The 19,930-nt window shown below is 38.0% G+C and overlaps 1 protein-coding gene across 2 annotated transcripts in view; it reads left to right on the plus strand.

Annotated features, from left to right (window-relative positions):
* The window catches only part of Arhgef12 (Rho guanine nucleotide exchange factor 12), a 131,757-nt gene that overhangs the window by 53,193 nt on the left and 58,634 nt on the right, over positions 1–19,930 (plus strand). The window contains exons 2-4 of one of the 2 annotated variants that reach the window (XM_075966265.1): positions 3,213–3,236; positions 4,289–4,374; positions 6,497–6,553. In XM_075966265.1, the coding sequence (XP_075822380.1) occupies positions 3,213–3,236; positions 4,289–4,374; positions 6,497–6,553 (167 nt within the window). The remainder of the gene's footprint in view (positions 1–3,212; positions 3,237–4,288; positions 4,375–6,496; positions 6,554–19,930) is intronic. The other variant, XM_075966266.1, reaches the window with a different exon arrangement.

A 19,930-nucleotide genomic window follows, 5' to 3' on the forward strand; every position in this document is an offset into this window, starting at 1 on the left:
GTTCCCCCCACCCCTTTTTTTTTTCAAAACAAGAACTCTGAATTGAATCTTGCTTGTTTAGCTTTCTTCCTGACCATTATCCATGCAACTTATAACTAACACTCTAAACAAAGACAAACATCCATAATCTATATTATGGGAACGTGGGTGTAGTTTTCCAGACTATTTCTGACTGGAGGTGCTGATAATCTTATGGGGACCTAAAGAAAATTTAAGATTATGGTCAAGTTTTGACTGGCTTATTCTGTGAGGCTTAATCATCTCAGGCAGCAGTCTTGAAACTTCTGGATGCAGAACTCAGAGGAATCTCCAACAGAGGTCCTCTGAAATGTTGGATCATCTGGACCATCTGCTCCTATTGGGGATTCTTCAGGGGAGACTTCCTTGGTCAAACCTAATTTTTCTTAGCTCAGAATGAATCCACAGCTCCTCATTTCCTGTGGAAACAAAAGCAAAACCTCTTCTTGAAAGTAACATACATTTTGACTTAAATTTTGAAGTAAAAGCATTTAAAAATATATATGCTGTATTAATCCAGCAGCATTTGTAATCAGATGACTTTTAGCAGCTGTTGTTCCTTCCTCAGCCATTAAACCATTTAAAGACAACACAATAACATATAGTATCCAGACTCTCTGTGTATTTTCCTTCTTTACATGGCTTTATTTTAAACTCTATTTCTTTTATTTTTATTTTTAATTTTTGACTTTTTGAGATAGGGTTTCTCTTTGTATCTTTGGCTGTCCTGGAACTCCCTCTGTAGACCAGGCTGTCCTTGAACTCACAGAGATCAGCCTGCCTCTGCCTCCCAAGTGCTTGGATTAAAGGTGTGTGCTACCACACCTTGAACTCAAAGAGATCCCTTTGCCTCTGCTTCCCAAGTGCTGGGATTAAAGGTGTGTGCCACCACATCCAAACTTTTTATTTTTTTTCTTTTTCCCCCCAAGCCCACATATATTTTAAATACACGGTAAACCATTTAAAGGTTCTCTTCTTCTTTGAATCTATCTCTATTGTATATATCTCTTTTTTTGAGCACATGAGTCTTTAATTTACTAAGTGATATGGCTAGAATGTCTTATTTGTTTGCTTACAGAGTGAGTCTGCCAGTGGTTCCCAGGCAGGTCTTAAATTCCTGGGTCAGATGATCCAAGTCAGCCTCCCAATTAGCTGGGATTACAGTAGCATGTGCAACCATGCCCAGTTTGATGTTTTACTAAGTGAAAGTTACCAGGTGGTATGTTTAGTATGCATTAATTTTCATAAAAGAGTTTTGTATTATATGTAGAAATCCATGTAGAGAGCAAAAGAAATCATTCTGTTACAGAGAAGAGAGTCTTTGCTTCATAGGAGGCTTCACGTTTTGGAAAGGATATAATCTCATTTCTAATTCACTTGGGAGTGAGATTCTCTTGATTGTTATTTATTATTGATATGTAATATAATAATTTGTTTAGTAATATTAGCATTGTAGTCTTATGTATAAAGTGTATTAGAATAAGTTTCATTTTTAGTAGCTAAGAGAGAGAAAATAGAATTAATGGTCTATGAATTTTAAATGTCCTTCTCTTAAAGGATTATCAGGTGACACAAGAACATTTACCCCTTTGTTGTCCTTTTGGGATTACCTGTTTTCTAGAACAGTGTCCTCTTGATTCAAAATCCTTTTCCATTTATCACTGTCTTTTTTTTTCAAAAGTTTTTTTTTTTTAAATCTCTACTGAACTATACATTTTTTTCCACTCCCTTCTTCTCCACTTCCCTTCTCCCCTCTCTTGTGACCCTGATGCTCCCAAATTTGCTCAGGGGATCTTGTCTTTTTCACCTTCCTATGTAGATCCATGTATGTCACTTTGCTGTCTAAGTTCTCTGGGGTTGTGGCCTGTAGGCTGATTTTTCCTTGTTTTATGTCTAAAAGTCATTTATGAGTGAATACATATTATATTTGTCTTTCTGGGCCTGGATTACCTCACTCATTTTTTCTGGATCCATTCATTTGTCTGCAAATTTCAAGATGTCATTATTTTTTGCTGCTGTGCAGTACTGCATTGTGTAAATGTACCACATTCTCTTTATCCATTCTTTGGTTGAGCAGTGTCTAGTTTGTTTCCAGGATCTGACTATGACACACCATGCTGCTGTGCACATAGTTGAGCACATGTCCTTGTGGTATGACTGAGTGTCTTTTGGGCATATACCCAACAGTGGTATTGCTGGGTCTTGAGGTAGATTGTTTTCTAGTTTTTTGAGAATCGCCATACTGATTTCTAAAGTGGCTGTACAAGCTTGCCCTCCCACCAGCAATGGAGGCGTATTCCCCCTAACCCCACATCCTCTCCAGTGTAAACTGTCATCAGTATGACTCTCTTTATGTTAACATGTGATATATGTTAGCATGTGTGGAGATTTGTAGATGCTTTGACTCTGTGGATCAGTTTGATTTAATTAAGGGGTGAAGTGACTTTTTAATTAAACTTGTCTATTAGGGTTTGTTTGGAAACCAAATTGCTTCTATGATAAATGAATTGCAGTTATTCACCAAGAAGCCTCTCTGGCTAGGGGTATAGTATATAGGCCTCTTATCCCCAGCATGATAGAGGCCATAGCAGAAGAATCACAGGTTTGAGGACAGCCTGGGTTGTGTAAGGTGACTCTGTCTCAACTCTCCCACCCTCAAAGAAATCAACCAAACAGAAAAATCAACCCACTTCCTCTTCTGAAGACAGTGTCTTACTCTGTAGCTCAGGCTGGCCCAGGACTCGTTATGTGGTCCACACTAGCTTTGTATTTGGAACTGCCTTGACTCTGCCTCTGAAGCTGAAGCCTTGTGCTGCCATGCCTAGCTATAATATTTCTTTAAAAAAAGACAGCCAGGGGGAAACACTTGGTTCTTTGAGCTTCAGAACCCAGAAGAACAAACAAAACCAAACTTATCCTTTTGTTTTCTACTTGAGGAACATATTTTTAGTAGCTAATAATACTCCAAAGGTATTTTTCCCCAAAATTTCTGTTATAAAAGCTAAAAATAAATGAGAATGAGATTGAAAGAACAGGTTGAAAAACAGAGCGGGACCTCTGACCCCGTTGTTGTCTTGCTTTGGGAAAGTTAGTATAAGATTGTAATGCCTTCGTGCAGTCAGTAGCTGTGATAATAGAATCTTTATAAGGTAAACTAATGACGAATATTTGTTCTTGTTTTCTCTTTGTTTCAGGTTTCCCCTCAAAAAACCTATAAGGTAAGTTGTTCAGTTTCTTTTATACAGAAGTTGGAGTTAGACTTTAATTAGAAGCATTCCTTTGAAATGATGGGGATTTTTGTGGTTTTTGAGAGCGTGGATTTAAGTAGTACAAACTTTCATAATGCTTCACAGATTTCAAATACAACAGGTGTTGCATATTTTTTCTGGAACACAGCCTTGTTTTGATAATATTTTCAATGTTTTTAATATAAGCATTTTAAAAGTTTATTCAAATTGACACTTTAAGGTCACTCCCTATGAAGAAATTTAATTTTAAAGCCTGTGACTGTTTTGAATTGTGAGTTGCTTGGGGAGGTGAAAATGGATCGCTAGTTTGGGTATGTGTTGTCACTGGAGTGCCTCTTGCTTCCTTTAATGAACTTTGGCACTGATTTAGTTTTAATTATTTTAAGACAATAATGGGAAAAATACTGAAAAGACTCAGATTTGTTTGTGCCTGTGGCTGTTGCACACACCGTGAGCCACCATGTGGTTGCTGGGAATTGAGCTCAGGACTGCTGAGCCATCTATCCTGCCCTGTGCTGAATTCTTTGAGGCAATGTTTTCTGGTTGTTAAAAGGAACTGTAAAAATCAGTAAACTGTAGGCTGTTATCCTTAAGAATAAAATTAATGATAAATACTGCTACTACTTGAGGACCTTTCATAATCAAGAAAATAAATTGTGTAGTATATATGGCATAGGTAGAATTGTAAAGATCTTTGAAAAAATAATATAGAGACCTATGCTATTATAAGACAAACTTAGTGTTTAGTTTTTTTGTTTGTGTGGGGCCGAGAAGATGTTTCAGTGGTTTAAAGGGGCTTGCTGCTCTTGTAGAGGATCAGATTTTGGTCTCCATCACCCACATTGGCAAAATACCAATTGCAAGAGACCTAATACTTCTGACTTTCATGGTTACCTGCATACACATGTGCAAATAAACACACACACGCACACCATAAAAATATACATTTGTGTAGGTTTTTTACATGAATTTTTATTGTTATGCTTTATTTTACAGTAAATATTTGATTTTTTTTAACTTAGGCATGGAAGTATTTTGAATCGAGAGTCACCAACAGATAAGAAACAGAAAGTTGAACGCAGTACATCCCATGATTTTGACCCCACAGGTAAAAATACTCTTGTTTTTCCAAAGAATAGTGAAATTCCGAATCATACAATTTAAGTGAATTGAAGCATTCAGGTGTGGTTGTTTCTACCCCTCGGTCATGCCCTGCAATTATATAATATTGCTGCAATCTACAGGAATGAATGCATGTTGAACTCAGCATTGTAGACGCCACAGAGGAAGCATCATTGTAGGAATCATGAAAGTCATAGAAATAGTGGTGTAATGATTGGAGATTGAGGGTACACTGAAGTCTTAGAGTCAAGATGAGTCATGGCATAAGTACTACTCGTGTGTCATAAAATGAAGGATGTTAACATCTGGGAACTTGTGCATTCTTTTAGAATTCAGGTGTTATTGCTGTGAATTATGTAGCTGCAATGCTACTTGAAAAAATTATAATTACCACATTTTGAATAAGCAAATGAATAGAAATCCCTTTATTTCCTCTTTCCTACCCACCATTTTTTTTTTTTTTGGTTTGTGTTTGTTTGTTTTTAATTTTTGAGACAGGGTTTCTTTGTGTATCTCTGGAACTTGTTCTGTAGACTAGGCTGGCTTCGAACTTAAAGATCCACCTCACCTGCCTCGATTGCTGGGACTAAAGGCATGCACCATCACTGCTCGACTTGTAATGTTTTTGTTTTGTGAGACAGTCTTCTTCTGTAGGCCAGGCAGGCCTTAAATTTATGATCTTCCTGCTTCAGCCACCCTAGGCACGTGTCACGGTGCCTAGCAGAAATCCTTCCTTTTCTTCAAGTGTTCCGAACTCAATGGTTTCACAGCCTCCATCATGCTGAGTTTTCCTAGAATTTTCATGTTAGCCAACGTAATTTATATTCTTTTTTTTTTCCCCTTTGGTTTTTCAAGATAGGATTTTCCCTATGTAACAGCCCTAACTGTCCTGGAACTAACTCATGTAGATCAGGCCAGCCTCAAGCTCATAGAGATCTGCCTGCTTCTGACTCCCGAGTGCTGGAATTAAAGGCATGCGCCGTCACCGCCTGGCCCATAATTAATATCCTTAATATTATACCCGACATTGAATTCTGCTGTTTTTATTTTCTTTCTCCTTGTAATCTTAGTGTTTGGTTTTTCTATTTGAAATTTACTTGTTCTTTGAGCATATATTATTTTATTTAGTTGCATGTCCCTGTGGCAAAAGATAAACAGTACACCATTCTGAGATGCATAAATATGTTTCTTAAAGAATTCTTACTATTACCAGTCATGGTAGCACATGCCTCTAATCTCAGTACTCAGGAGGCAGAGACAGGCTGCTCTCTATGAATTTAAGGCCATTCTGGTCTACAAGGCAAGTTCTACACAGAGAAACCCTGTCTCAAAAGGCAAAAAAATTTTTTTTTACTTAGAAATATTAATTTTAAATATTTAATAGAATGTTGATGTTTTGTGTGAATAATTGAAATATTTCATGTGTTTTAGCATAGTTTTCTTAATTTTGAAAAAATATTGTAAGCATTTGTCTAAGAAGGGAAAACTAAGAAGTAAGTAATGAATTATTTGCTTTACATCTTGGGTAGTAGTAAAGAAATTAATAGTTATTTTAGGTGGCTTTTGTGGTGAGAGTAGTAACATGTCAGAGATCTCCATGGAAGCTCTGTGCTTCTCATGCCCAGATTCCAGGTCATGGGCTCAGAGGCTTATAGTTATTTCTATAGCCAGTTATTGTCTTTAATAATGGTCACAATTTCTTCCCCAATTCATGAAACTGTCATGATCCTTTTAGTCTTGTTAAATATATTCTGTACGCTTGTCTATGAGACACCCATTTCCAAAGACAGATCTATCTAAGAGGCACCATACTTCATGGTGAACTGAGTATAGCTTGAAGTGCTTTTGCCAACTCTACAATTATCAGATGAGATATTGTGTAGACTATTCATGTGTTGTTTTGTTTGTATTTTTTATTCACTGTCTTTTCTTCCATAATCTGTAAATATGTCATTACCTGTGCTGTTCATGACTGACTTCTATGTTCATACTTCATGTTTGCACGATTTAACTTGATCATGACTCATTCTTTTATTCCCCATAAAGTTTCCCCCTTCCATTGGTCTCCATATTTTCTATATCTCTCCTTTTCTCCCGCTCTTGTGCAGATAGTTCCTCCAAGAAGACAAAGTCTAGTTCAGAGGAAAGTAGATCCGAGATCTATGGTAAGCTGATGTAGCTAATGCGGCCTTGCACCTTTGCAGCTTGCTTCATTCTGTCTCATTTTGTTTTGGTAACTGCAGCCTTTCTTGTCTGCTCTGCATGGCATGATCTTCTGCAGGGAAAGGGAGCCTGGGGTTCGATGTGGCTGTGATATGGAAGCTTAAGATGATAAGAAACTAACATGATAGGTTGAGAATAGGCCGTGTTCCCCATTTCCCCCTTGTTTATCTTAGGAAAATGGGGTCAGGAGCCTCTGAATAGCGTGGATGGGTTTTGAATTTATTGCCAGCCTCTCTGGTCTCATTCACAGGTTTTGAATTATGTAGAATTTAAGCAACTCAGTCATTTCTTATAAGAAGAGTTCTGACATTATTTAAATGTGTTAGCAGTTCTTTGAAGTTTTTGTTTTATCTTTTATTTATAATTTTTAATTGTTTTATCACCTGGAAAAGTCATCCTTATAAAATATATCTGTAATTGCAAAAAATTTTAAGTATTTTATTTTTAGGCTTAAAACATGTGTTCCTTCTTTCTGAAAGTTTTCCTGTTAAAAACATAAAGAGTAAGTCTAACCTGAATGATGAGTGAACACAATGAAAATCCAAGTGTTTCCAGACTCTGTCCTGCTGTCCTAAATACAACAAACCATTAAGAAGTTCATGTAGATCTTTCCTCTTTGTTTTTTGAAGCTCATTGGAGCAGAGTTTTATTGCGCAGCCCCGGGCTGCTCTGGAACACTCTTTGTAGTTCAGCTCACCTCAGTCTTGCCATGTCCTCCTGCCACTGCTTCCTGAGCACTGGGATAGTAGGTCTGCACCATCCCTAGTTAGGTTGTTAAGGGAAGTAAGTATGTAAGGCATTGTCTGGAACAAAACTCTGAAAATCCTCAATGGAAGACTAAGCAGATGAAGTCTTCTCTAACAGAGCCAAAATCTGTTGGGTGGAAGTTTACTTAGGTGTATTTGTTTCTTACTTGACCCTATATGAGGAAAAAAAGGAAGGAATTAATTGTCCATACTTCTTCGAGAATATTTGACAATTGATGCCTGCTGGCATTTGATACCGCTTAGTGCCGTGAAACCTTAGTATTTGGTTTTGAAACAGTTAGTCCTTTATGTTAGGTACGTTTATGTTCACAACGCTTTTCTGTTCAAAAGGAAATGTTTACCAAGCCTTGTGGCACATTGCATTTTTCCTTTCAAGTTTCTTTTTTTGTTTGTTTGTTTGTTTTTGTTTTTTTGAGATAGGGTTTCATTGTTTAGCCTTGGAGTCTGTCCTGGATCTTGCTCTGTCCAGGCTGACCTTGAACTCACAGAGATCCACCTCTGTCTCCTGAGTGTTGGGATTAAAGGCTGGCATCACCACTGCCCAGCTAAAGTAGTCTTTAAATATTCTGTGTTTCTGGTGTAAGATTCTTCCTGTAAGCCGGGCGATGGTGGCGCACGCCTTTAATCCCAGCACTCGGGAGGCAGAGGCAGGCGGATCTCTGTGAGTTCGAGACCAGCCTGGTCTACAGAGCTAGTTCCAGGACAGGCTCCAAAGCCACAGAGAAACCCTGTCTCAAAAAACCAAAAAAAAAAAAAAAAAAAAAAAAGATTCTTCCTGTACTTTTTCTTTTTTTTTCTTTTTGCAGGGTGAGGTTGAATGTTTATTCAGGGGGTTATGGAGGAGGAAGGGTGAAGGGGGGGACAGAGAGAGAGAGAGAGAGAGAGAGAGAGAGAGAGAAGAGGAGAAAGAGACAGAGAAGGGGGGAAGCAGAGAAGTGGGGAGAGAGGCAGAAGCGAAGCTGCCTCTCCGAGAGGAAGATGGAAAAGCTTCCTGTACTTTTTCTTTGCTGAGGATTGTGAATGTCATCTGTGTGTCTCGTCCTTCCCAGCAGCCTGTTTAGTGTTGCAGTTCATTTTGCTCACCAGTTTTCTAGGTCTTTGCAGTGTGTGTAGGAGTTTGTTCATGTTGTATGAGATTAATAATTTAGGAGTCTGACAGAAAATATTGTGCCAATAATTTTCTTAGAGTGATAGAGTTTTATACTAGTCCAGACGTGCCGTTGCCCGGGGGAACAGAAGCATTTTGAGTGGTGCTCAGGAAGTAGGGTGTGGCCTCTTAGTGCATTTGTCCCTTGAGAACCCTTGAAATTCCTTTTTTGATTGTTGTTGAAGGAACTGAACTATAACTCCTCAATAAACATTCATTAGAGAGATGAGTTAATTAAGACAGCTGGCATGCGAATGCTAGCCTCTCTTTGTGAACATGGTGTGTGCAGTTAGCTTAGGTGAAGAGTACACACTAGGGAGTCATGGAAAGACTGGAAATAGGGCATGACTTAAGTAGAGTCCCAGCAGCCAAGGACATCTGCTCAGTGAGGGTCTTGTTAGAAGCCCACTTCAAGCTGTGGAGAGTGTACATTCTCTTCTCTTGGGATCAAATTTTTTAGTTGGGTGCCCGGTATAGATGTCACTTATAATTTCAAACTCACTTTGCCATTCTTAGAGCTGCTTTGAGGGTTAGATTGACTTTGCCCATTTCAAGAGGAAAGCAAACTTTGTAAAACTCCAGTGTAGATTGGTCAACATTCCATTGTTCTCCTGTACCTTTTGGAGTTCATTGCATGTGTATGGATATATTTTCTGAACTGTAATTTTAATATGCCTGATTTCTTATTGTATGTACTCTTTTTTTTTTTTTTAAAGATAGGTGCTCATATAGCCCTGTATAGCCTTCAATTCCTGATCTCTGCAACCACCTCTTGAGTGCTGAACTTACAGGTCTATACCACCATCCTGGGATGTTGTTGCTGTGAGACCGTCTTTCTATGTGACTCTGGCTGGCCTTGAACTCAGTAGTAGTCCAGATTGACCTTAAGCTCAACACAACTTCTTGAGAATTGGGATTGAAGGCATATGTCTAATACTGTAATGAAGAACTTGGTGGACTGCTATGGTGGTATGAGGGAATCTGTAAGAATAAGCTATGTCTTTTAAAAGCCGTCTTAACATACTTGGGCTGCCATAGCAAAATATCATAGTCTGTGTGGCTTAGAGAATAGAAATTTTATTTTTTGAGCATTCTAGAAGCTGGAAGTTTGATATATAAGTGCTGCTGTAAGCTGGTGGAGTTGCAGATGACTGTTTTCTTATTCTCCCTTTACATGGACCTTCTGGACAGAGACCGAGCTTCTGGTGTCTGTTCTTGTTCTGTCATGAGAGTCTCACCCTCATCACCTCCTCTTACTCTGCCTACCTCCAAAAGCCTGCCTGCAGATACTATCACGTTAGGAGGTAGGGTAGCGTTTTGAGTGGAGATGAACATTTAGGCCATACTAGAAGCAAACTCTTAGCACAAGTATCCCTTACCTGAACTGCTTGAGACCAGGTGTGTTTAGGATTTTGAAATACTTTCATATATACAGTGCATTTGTAGGGGTGGAATTGAAATCCTGGCATAAACTTTGCTTGTATTTCATACATTATATATATATATATGTATATATGTATATGTATATACTAAATATACATAGTCTGAAGGTAGTAGTTTTAGTAATTGTGAATGGTCGATTGAGGTTTATTGTGTGTAGTTAATGTGAAGCTTTTACTGTGATATTATGCTGGCATTCAAGATATTTCAGATTTTTGGAATATAGAATTCAAATTTTTGTATTAGGAATGATCAACCTGTGCCTGGATATGGTTTGTGTATTTCAGAGAGTAATTTTTAAATATTATGTGTTTCTCTCATTCAAGTTTCTTATATCTTTAAAAGGAAAACTCTTGGTTTGACTCTTGCTCCCACCAACTTATTATTTTCTCTGTCCTTCAGCTTTGCAAAGAACATTCCACCCGGCTAGCTTACACCCGAAATAATCACACAAAAACTGTATTCGTTAAAACACTGCTTGGCCCATTAGCCAATGGTTTCTTATTGGCTAATTCTTATGTATTAATTTAACCCATTTCTATTAATCTGTGTATTGCCACGTGACTGTGCCTTACTGGCAAGATTCTAACCAGCGTCCGTCTCAGGCAGAAGATCCATGGCTTCTCCCACTCTGCCCTTCTTCCCAGCATTCAGTTCTGTCTTCTCTGCCTACCTAAGTTCTGCCCTATCAGGAGCAAAGCAGTTTCTTTATTCATTAACCAATGAAAGCAAGATATGAACAGAAGAACCTCCTACACCATTTCCCCTTTTTTGTTTAAACAAAAAGGAAGGCTTTAACTTTAACGTAGTAAAATTACATATAACAAAACAGCTATCAAATAAGAATTACAGTTATAATGCTTGTATTTACTTTATTTTTTATCATAACTAAGGAAAACTATAACTATAAATTCTTCAACTCCACCAAAGACTCCAGAAGGATATATTATTATCTAAGTAAATAGGAAGTGCATTATAAAAGCAACTTCCAAAACTCTAGAATTGACAGAGACATCTCACTGCCTGGACAGTCACCCAAAATTTTTCTGTAGTGTTGAGGCATCCATCTTCATCCTACAGGCCCATAGTATCCAGCAGACTTTTTCATGAAGCAGGAAATTTCAAAGGCAGTTTTGCCTATATTGGCAGTTTGCCAGTCACTTTTTTCTGTATCCTGCAGAATGTTTCACAGACTCTTTTATGAAGCAGGAACCCCTAAGGATCATCTTACCTTTAGGCAAGTTTAGCAGTCATCTCTCTGTGGGTACTGTATGTCCAGTGAAGCAGTCCAGGCAAGAGCAGTTTCTTACCCAAATGGCTAGCAAACTCCATAAGGAGCCTCTTTGATGTCCATCTTCCTCTTGAAGTAGCTGGTGCTGTCACTAGCAGATGCGTCTCATTGTCATGAAAAGTCCTAAGTTAGTAAAATAATTTAAATGCCATATTTTGTAGTCTTTGAAAGATATTAAGAATGCCTATCTGAAATATATCTATGCATATCTAGAAAATCTAACTAACATGACTACAAACTTGACTATTATAAATTGTTATCTATTAACCTATATTTTTTAATTATACATTGCATTTTTAAATGAGCTACACAATTACAGTACCTTAATCAAGATCAGAAATACATATATACATATCAAAATTGACCTTAAATTTGTATCAATAAATCAAGATTTATACCAATGCAAATTATTCATATCTATATCATATCGCCCTTTAAATGTAAAAGAACATTTATAGACAATATTTGAGAATATGGGCGTAGATTTATCCATACTGCTTTGTGCTGATTGGGGGCGCTGTTAATCAGGTCTTTTATGGTGTATCCTGTGTACTAGTCATCTCAGTCAGCAGTTGGGTGTTCACGGCAACCTTTCAGGAGGGCGTGGTCTATGAGACCATATTTGCCTGGAGGCCATCCACAGGTCTCACCTTCTGTGTAAACAAAAGAAGAACCTCTTTTTCAAAGCAACATATCCTTAAACCCAAATTTGGAAGTCATGATAAGTTTAGAATATATATGCTGGTTTAGCTTAGCAGCCCATACAATGAAATGTCTGTACTTAGCTCCTTTACAGTCAAAAAATTTAAAGAAAACAGTAATATACAGAATCCAGACTCTCTTCTTTTACTCTTTTCTCTTCCTTGAAATCTGCTTCTGAACTCACACTATCTTAAAGGTAAATCAAAATATCTTGTTTGAGAACCTGTTAGTGTTGTCTTCGTTCACACCTCCTCTCAACTGCTCAGCAGTGCTGAAACCTTTTCTTGCTCTCTGGAACATTTCTTTGATCTGATTCTTTTCCATTTGTTATTGTGTTGTCTGTTTATTTGATTGGCAGCTCACTTTAACCCTACAGGTTTTTGTATGTGTGTGCATGTGTGTTTGTATCTCTGTTCTTGTGTGTATACACATGTGTGTTTTTGCCTGTTTTGTGCCAATGTATATATACATTTGTGTTTGTGCCCATGATCCTGTGTGTGTGCATGTGTTTGGGATTAAAGACCTCTGCTACCATGTCCAGCTTTAGATTCATAACTTTGTGTACCTCAATTTCATGTTGATTCTATAGCCTGTTTTGACCTGTCAAATTAATATTACTAAAACAATGGTTTTGTTATTCACTTACTAGGCAAGCACAGATGTATACTGTACATTGTTTCCAGTTTATCATTCTGCTCTAATCTTCTGTTCACATCAGAGTACCAGGCTGCTTCCAGATGTTTATTTCCTGAGTATGTCCTGGTCTTCTTGTTTTGCTCAGTGCAATTCCTCTTGTCTTGAGTGTTTAGTTTTCCTTCTGCAGTTTCTGATACATCATTTTCATGCAGTTAGATAAGAGGAGTAAGTTTGAGATAGCAGTTGTCCTTCATGCCTTAGGAGGATGTGTTATATTCTTGAGCTGTAAAAAGAGTGAATTAATATTCTTACCAGAATAAGAACCATATGAAGGAAAATTTTGATTAATTGGCTATATTTAGCCATTCTGCAGTGTGTGTACTTCAGAACATTATATTATAGACAGAAAATAACACACAATTTTGTCAATTAAAAATTAAATACTGCTTCCCTCGCAATGCTTTTTTTTTTAAATATTTATTTATTTATACAATGTTCTGTCTGTATGCCTGCAGGCCAGAAGAGGGCGCCAGACCTCGTTACAGATGGTTGTGAGCCACCATGTGGTTGCTGGGAATTGAACTCAGGAACTTTGGAAGAGCAGGCAATGCTCTTAACCACTGAGCCATCTCTCCAGCCCCTCGCAATGCTTTTCTAGGATTGCCCGGCTACATTTGTTGTTTCTGAACACTGGCGTTTGGCTTTGTGTGGAGTTGCTTACATCTGTGCTCATTGTTGCAAATCCCATAATGCCTGACTTGCTGGAAGTGAGTTTTTGAATGAACCATTGTTGAAATCAAGATGATGTATTTTAGTAGAGAGAATAGATGGAATAAAACCTAGACTCATCTTAATTGGCTCTTTTCTTCTCTAAAAATTTTAAAAGAGAAGAAAATGTAGTGTAGAAAAGGGATTTGTTTCTGGTGGGCATCTGAAAGAATGAAGTCAGTGTACTTGGAGCTTGAGGTTCCTCGTGTTGGCAGTTTTGTACATTTAGAAGGCAGAAGCTTCTTAATCAAAGGATTATCAGCGGTCTTACTCATAAAACACGGACGTCTGGCAGCAGTTTAAAACTGAGCTGTTTTTATTAGGTTGCACATGGTTTTTCTCCACACCCTTCCCTGCAGCTAATTCTTAAGAGGTGAGACTTAGAGAAGTTTGTTTGTTCATGCTATAAAATAAAAGGTGAAGAAAGACTAATGTTTGATTTTTAAAGCAAATGTAGTATGGAAGGCTTAGCATATTGCCTTACATGTTTAACACTTCAGTTTTTTTAAATTTACTATCTGGCACTATAGTTGTAACCCTCTTTCAGGAATATATTTATAGTAGAACTTGAGCATATCTTCTCAGCAATTTTCGGACTTTTTACTGCTTTTTTTCCCCCTGCAAAGCATTCCAGAGATTAAGTTTTTTTCACTTTCAAAATACTCTCATTGGTAGTTACCTGTTGAGTAAGATGCAGTTTTAGATGGGCATGGCAGTGTGCTCTTGTAAGCCCAGCAGAGGAGGACCACAGATAGTGAGTTCAAAGCCGACCTCCTGAGCCACCTAGCAAGATCTGTCTCAAAACAAGGAAGCAACAAGCAAAAAAAAAAAGTAATTTTTGTTTGTTTGTTTGTTTGTTTTGTTTTGTTTTGTTTGAGATAGGATTTCTCTGCGTAGCTGTGGCTGTCTTGGAACTTGCCTTGTAGACCAGGCTGGCCTGGAATTTACAGAGATCTGCTTCCCTAGTGCTGGGATTATAGCTGTGTGCTTCCAAAAGCAGTTTTTATGTTGGTTTTATGTCTATATTGTTATATCAGAAAACTGTTCTTTGTTATTATGACAAAATACAACTTAGGAAAGGCTAATGTTTGTGTAAATTTGATAGAGCATCTTTGCGTCACTAAGTGAATAAGCCTGATCCCAGCTGATTAGCTTTGAGGTGAAAGCTCAAAATCAAGACAGGAAATAAAGAAAACTTTATCAGTAGAGGTATTATTAGTTAGGGACAGGTGGGCAATTAAATTGTTACAGCTGGAGAGTTACCAGGCCCTTAAGTTGTTTTTCTACTGTGAATAATCTTCAGGGCCATGATTTTTATTATTAAAAATGAGATGATTTAGGACCCAGAACTAGTCAAGGGTAATAAAAATAACTAGGATAGCCAGACGATGGTGGCACACGCCTTTAATCCCAGTACTTGGGAGGCAGGCGGATCTCTGTGAGTTCGAGACCAGCCTGGTCTACAGAGCTAGTTCCAGGACAGGCTCCAAAGCCACAGAGAAACCCTGTTTCGAAAAACAAAAACAAAAAAAAACCCAAAAAAACAACAACAACAAAAAAAAATGGTTGAGTGTTATTTAAATTTCCTTTGTGGAAAATAAATTCAGACTAAAATTTTTATACTTTTTCAAAGATTTGAATTTATTTTGTTTGTGTCTGTGTATGTACACACATGAGTGAGGGTACCCACAGAGGCCAGAAGAGGGAATTGGACTTCTTGAAACTATAGTTACATGTGGTTGTGATAGGGATGCTGGGATTCAAACTCTACTCTTCATGACTGAACAAGCATGCTTTACCTCTAAGCTATCTCCTCATCCCCATAGTACATTAAAAAATTAGTGTGTGTTTTTTGCGTATGTGTATGTTTGCACACACATACATACACACTTTTACAAGCCAGGGTATTGAATGTGGAGATCAGAGGTTCAGTTTGTTATTGCCACAAATCTAATTGTGTGCGGATAACACATAGGATTGGACAGAATAGTACTGGTAATTCGGATTCAGCTGCTTCTGAATTGGCTGTATGGGTAAGACTTACTTGCATTTTGCAGTGGCCTTTTTCTTACATATTAAAAAACACCAGCATCTCAGATTAGCAGTTAGAGATTTAGGTGGGGAGAGTGCAGGGTATCTTACCCAGGGCTTCATGCCTGCTAAGTACATGGCCTTCCACTGAGCTAAATCCTCATCTGCAAAGGTACACAGAATCACCAAAGTGAATAATATGAAAGAAATGGCAGAAGAGAAAGAAGTAGGATGTGTGGACTGCTCTTCTTCTGCCTCTTTCTTATCTATCTATCTATCTATCTATCTATCTATCTATCTATCTATCTATCTATCTATCTATCTATCTAATCTTCTTTAGGTGTAGAATGGAAGAGCCAGGTATAGGGGACACAGGCCTATGATTCCAGCACTAAAGAATTTTAAGTGGGAGACTATTTGTGCTGCATAGTGAGGTCTCATCTTAAAGAACAAAACAAACAAACAGTAAAAACAGCAACAACACAAAACCAAAAGCAAATAACTCTAAAACCCAAACAAAAATTTAAAAAGGAAGTGTGTTAGGCAGAAGCAACTTAAAAGGGAGGAAGTGGACTTTGCCTTTCTACAGCATCCTGACATACCAGCCCTTAGCAGTCTGCTGGGGCTCTACGCATGTGTATAAAGTTGACTGTGCACAGTAGGCACTTTCTATGGGATCCTGATATACCAGACCTTAGCAGTCTGCTGGGGACCTAATCATGTTTATAAAGTTCACTGTGCCCAGTAGGCACTTTTGTTTTCCCATGGCTGTTTATCTTCCCTTCTGAGCTTCTCTCCATCTAGAGACTCTTCTGCTTTTTGGAATTAATTACTTAATCAATTTTTAAAGAATTTCCTTTTTTACCAAGTAGACTGTACACCAGGTTCTGAAGCAGGTAGAACATCTCTACCCTTGGGACATGTAACAGTAATAGAATAAAAACAAATACATGTCTATGTGAAGCAGTAATGAATTTTAGGAATAAACAGAGGGTGTAGTGGAAGTCTATAGACTCTGTCTTTTACCAGGATACCAGGAAAAACTTTTTGGTCGCGGTGTTTAGAGAAAGCTTTTAAGTTCTTGGGGACTTCCTGTTGTCTCATTTTCTAAAACTGCCTATAATAAGAAGCCCTGCTCTTTGACAATTTTCTTCTCTTTTCATTATTGACAGCTAATTGCCTTGTTTAAACAAAAGGTAGTTGGAGCATGGTAGCCCACACCTGAAATCCCAGCACCTGGTGGTAGAGGCAGGAGGATCAGGTGTTCAAGACTAGCCTTGGCTACATGGTGTATCTTGAGACCATGTCTTAAAACAACAGTAAACACTTAGACAAAGATGTAAAGGGGTTACTCCTTTTGAGGATCATTTATATTAATGGTATGAGTGTATTAGTGTACTTGTAAAGCTGAGGCGACAGAGACAGTTAGATCCTTGGGCCTTGTAGGCCAGCTAGTCTTACTGAATGGTGAGAAACTGTCTTAAAGAATAATGTAACCTGACATTGTGTTCTGAGCTTCCCACATGTGCATACTTGTGTAAGCACACATGCCTGTACCACACAGAGAAGACGCCTTTTATACCATGGTTTTCAGCTCTTATAAGACAGTATGCAAAAACAGGGAAGCAGCTGAATTTTATTTTTAAAGTTACAATGCCAGTTTTGAAATTTTGAATAATGTTGAGGCAACAGATATTTATATATTTACAAAAAGCAAGCATGGGGTTTAGAAAATTTCTACAAAATGCTGCTTATTCTTTTTTTAATTTTATTTGGATTATTTTATGTATGTATTTTTCCTGCATGTGTACCATGTGTATGCCTCATGGCCATCAGGGGTCATAAGAGATCATTGGATCCCATTGAACTGGAATTAAGTATGGTTGTGAACAACCATGTGGGTGCTAGGGACCAAACCCAAGTTCTCTGGCAAAAGCAACAAGTGCTCTTATCCTCTGAGCCATCTCTCTAACCCCTACTCTTTTTAAAAAATAATATTTTTGTTTTTAATTATGTGTGTGCCAACTTGTGGTACGTACAAGGGGTCTACATAGGCCAGACCCTTGAGTTTCCTGTAACCCCAGCTCCACTTATTGGTGTGGGTGCTGGGAACTGAACTTGGTCTTTTAGAAGAACAGTAAATGCTCTTAACACACTGAGTCATACCTCCAGCCCTGCTATGCCCTTACTCTTTGATCTTGTTTATTAGAGATTTGCAGAGAATGCTTTCAAAGAACAACTAATACCAATCAATACTTCTCAAACTGGTCCACACAATAGAAACAGAAAGAACACAGAGAATGCTTTCAACTTTATGTATTCACATCCATCCTTCTCTGATGCAGAAAGAAACAGTGCAGAGCATGTGAAAGAGATCGAATCCATCCTTTCCCTCACAACTCAAGAGTCTTCTGCCTTAGCTTCCTGCAATTAAAGGGGCCTCCATAGCCCACTTTTTCTTTTTGGGTGGTGGTGGGAGCAAAAATTAAGGTCTTGCTATATATCCCAGACTGGTCCTGAACTTGTTTATCTTCTTATATTGCCATACCATATCAAATCTTAAAAGGTTTAATTCTGGGGCTGGAGAGATGGCTCAGTAGTTAAGAGAACCTCTGCTCTTCTAAGCAACCCAGCTCTAATGTCAGTTCAGTGACTGCCTCCACCTCCAGTTCTTCTGGACTTTGTAGACGGGGAGTGCTTGTGGTCCACAGACACACATACATGAAGATAAAACACCCATAGACATTATAAAAAAAGGATTGGCCTCTGATGGATTATTTTTATTCTGCCCTCATTACAATTTAATGTTTTGTATAGATGGTGTGTTTGTGAAAAACAAATGCTGTTTACAATCAAATAATTAATAGAATTGAAAGATTATAATATTTCTTAATGTCGAAAGCTGATTTTATTGAGGTATTATTACAAAAAATAAGACTGTACTCTTTTGACTGTGTGGCTTGGAGCAGTTTGGCAACTGAATATCCTCATGTAGCCATTATGCTAATTGAAGCATAGATCATGTGCATTGCTCAGAAAGTTCCCTGTTCCTCTGCAGCTGCATTCATCCCTGGTGATCGCTCTTCCGCTTCCTGCTGCTGTAGCTTAGCCTTTCTTACTCCTTCTTGTATGGTGTGGGCTCATGTAGTTAGCATGATGCTTCTGTTATTCATCCATGTTTGCTATATGCATGAAAGCATCCCCCCCCTCTTCTCGATTGTATGACTATGTCATAACTCCTGTCTGTATGGACATTTGAATTGTTTTCATATGTAAATGTTACTTGATGTGTTTATAGGAAGTTCCCAAATTGTTGTTCCAAGAGTTTATATACTTCCACTGACAATGTTAAGAGAATTCCAGTCACCTGCATCTTTGCTGCACTTGGTGTGCTCAGTCTTTCCATTGTTGGCCTTCTGATTGGTCCATAGTAGTTCTACTCTGGTTTGAACTCAGACTTTCCTCAGTGTTGCAGTACCTTGCATGTGTCTTTCTTATTCTCATGTACATACCTTATTCCTTTTAATATTGCTTTCATTATTAAATTAGATTTTTAAAGAAGACGTTTATTTTTTAAGATGTATTTTTATATTATGTGAATGAATTCTTTGCCTATGGTACGTGTATGTACTACATATATTCCTGGTGCCCTTGGAGGCCAGAAGAAGGTTACTGATCCTCTGAAACTGGGATTACAGGATGTTATGAGCTGCATTTGAGTACTGGGAGTTGAGCCCGGGTCCTCTGCAAGAGTAGCCAGGGCTCTAGACTGCTGAGCCAGCTCTGCAGCCCCTGGAGTTGCTTTTAAAGCATAAGCTGGACACAGAGCACAGAGTTTTTCTAGATTTTATTTTTATTTTATTTATTATTTTGATCCCCCCCTTCTCTCTTTCTGTGGAGTTTCTCTGTGTATTCTTGGCTATCCATGAATTCAGAGATCAGCTTGGTTCTGCTGCCAGTGCTGGGATTAAAGGCATGCACCACCACTACCTGACTTTTACTAGATTTTATACTCCATTGTGTATGGCTTACCTTTTCATTGCTACAGCTTCGTTATAAGTTTTTTCCTTTGATGATACATTTTTTGTCTAATGAAATTTGTGCTTACCTCCTAAGGCAGCAGTTCTCAACATGTGGGGTTGTATATCAGATATTCTGCATATCAGATGCTTACATTACGATTCGTTGCAGTAGCACAGTTACAATTGTGAAGTAGCAATGAAATAATTTTGTAATTGGGGGTCACCACAACATGAAGAACTGTATGAAAGGGTTGAAGCATTAGGAAGGTTGTGAACCACTGTCCTAAGGTCTTGAATTTTTTTCTTTCGTGTCTTCTAAGTATTTTTAGTTTAGGTTTTTTTTTTTAAAGTTTTAGTTTTTTTGTTTTTAGAAGACTTGGAATTTACTATGTAGCCCAACCAGACTGGTCTTGAAACTCACTAGATTTTCCTGCTTCTGCTTCCAGAGAGAGGCTAGATGAAAGGTGTACGCCACCAGGCCAGTGCTGAAGTTTTGGTCTTATATTTAGGCCTTT

The sequence above is a fragment of the Microtus pennsylvanicus genome, chromosome 3 (assembly GCF_037038515.1).
Source record: "Microtus pennsylvanicus isolate mMicPen1 chromosome 3, mMicPen1.hap1, whole genome shotgun sequence".
Lineage (NCBI taxonomy): Eukaryota > Metazoa > Chordata > Mammalia > Rodentia > Cricetidae > Microtus > Microtus pennsylvanicus.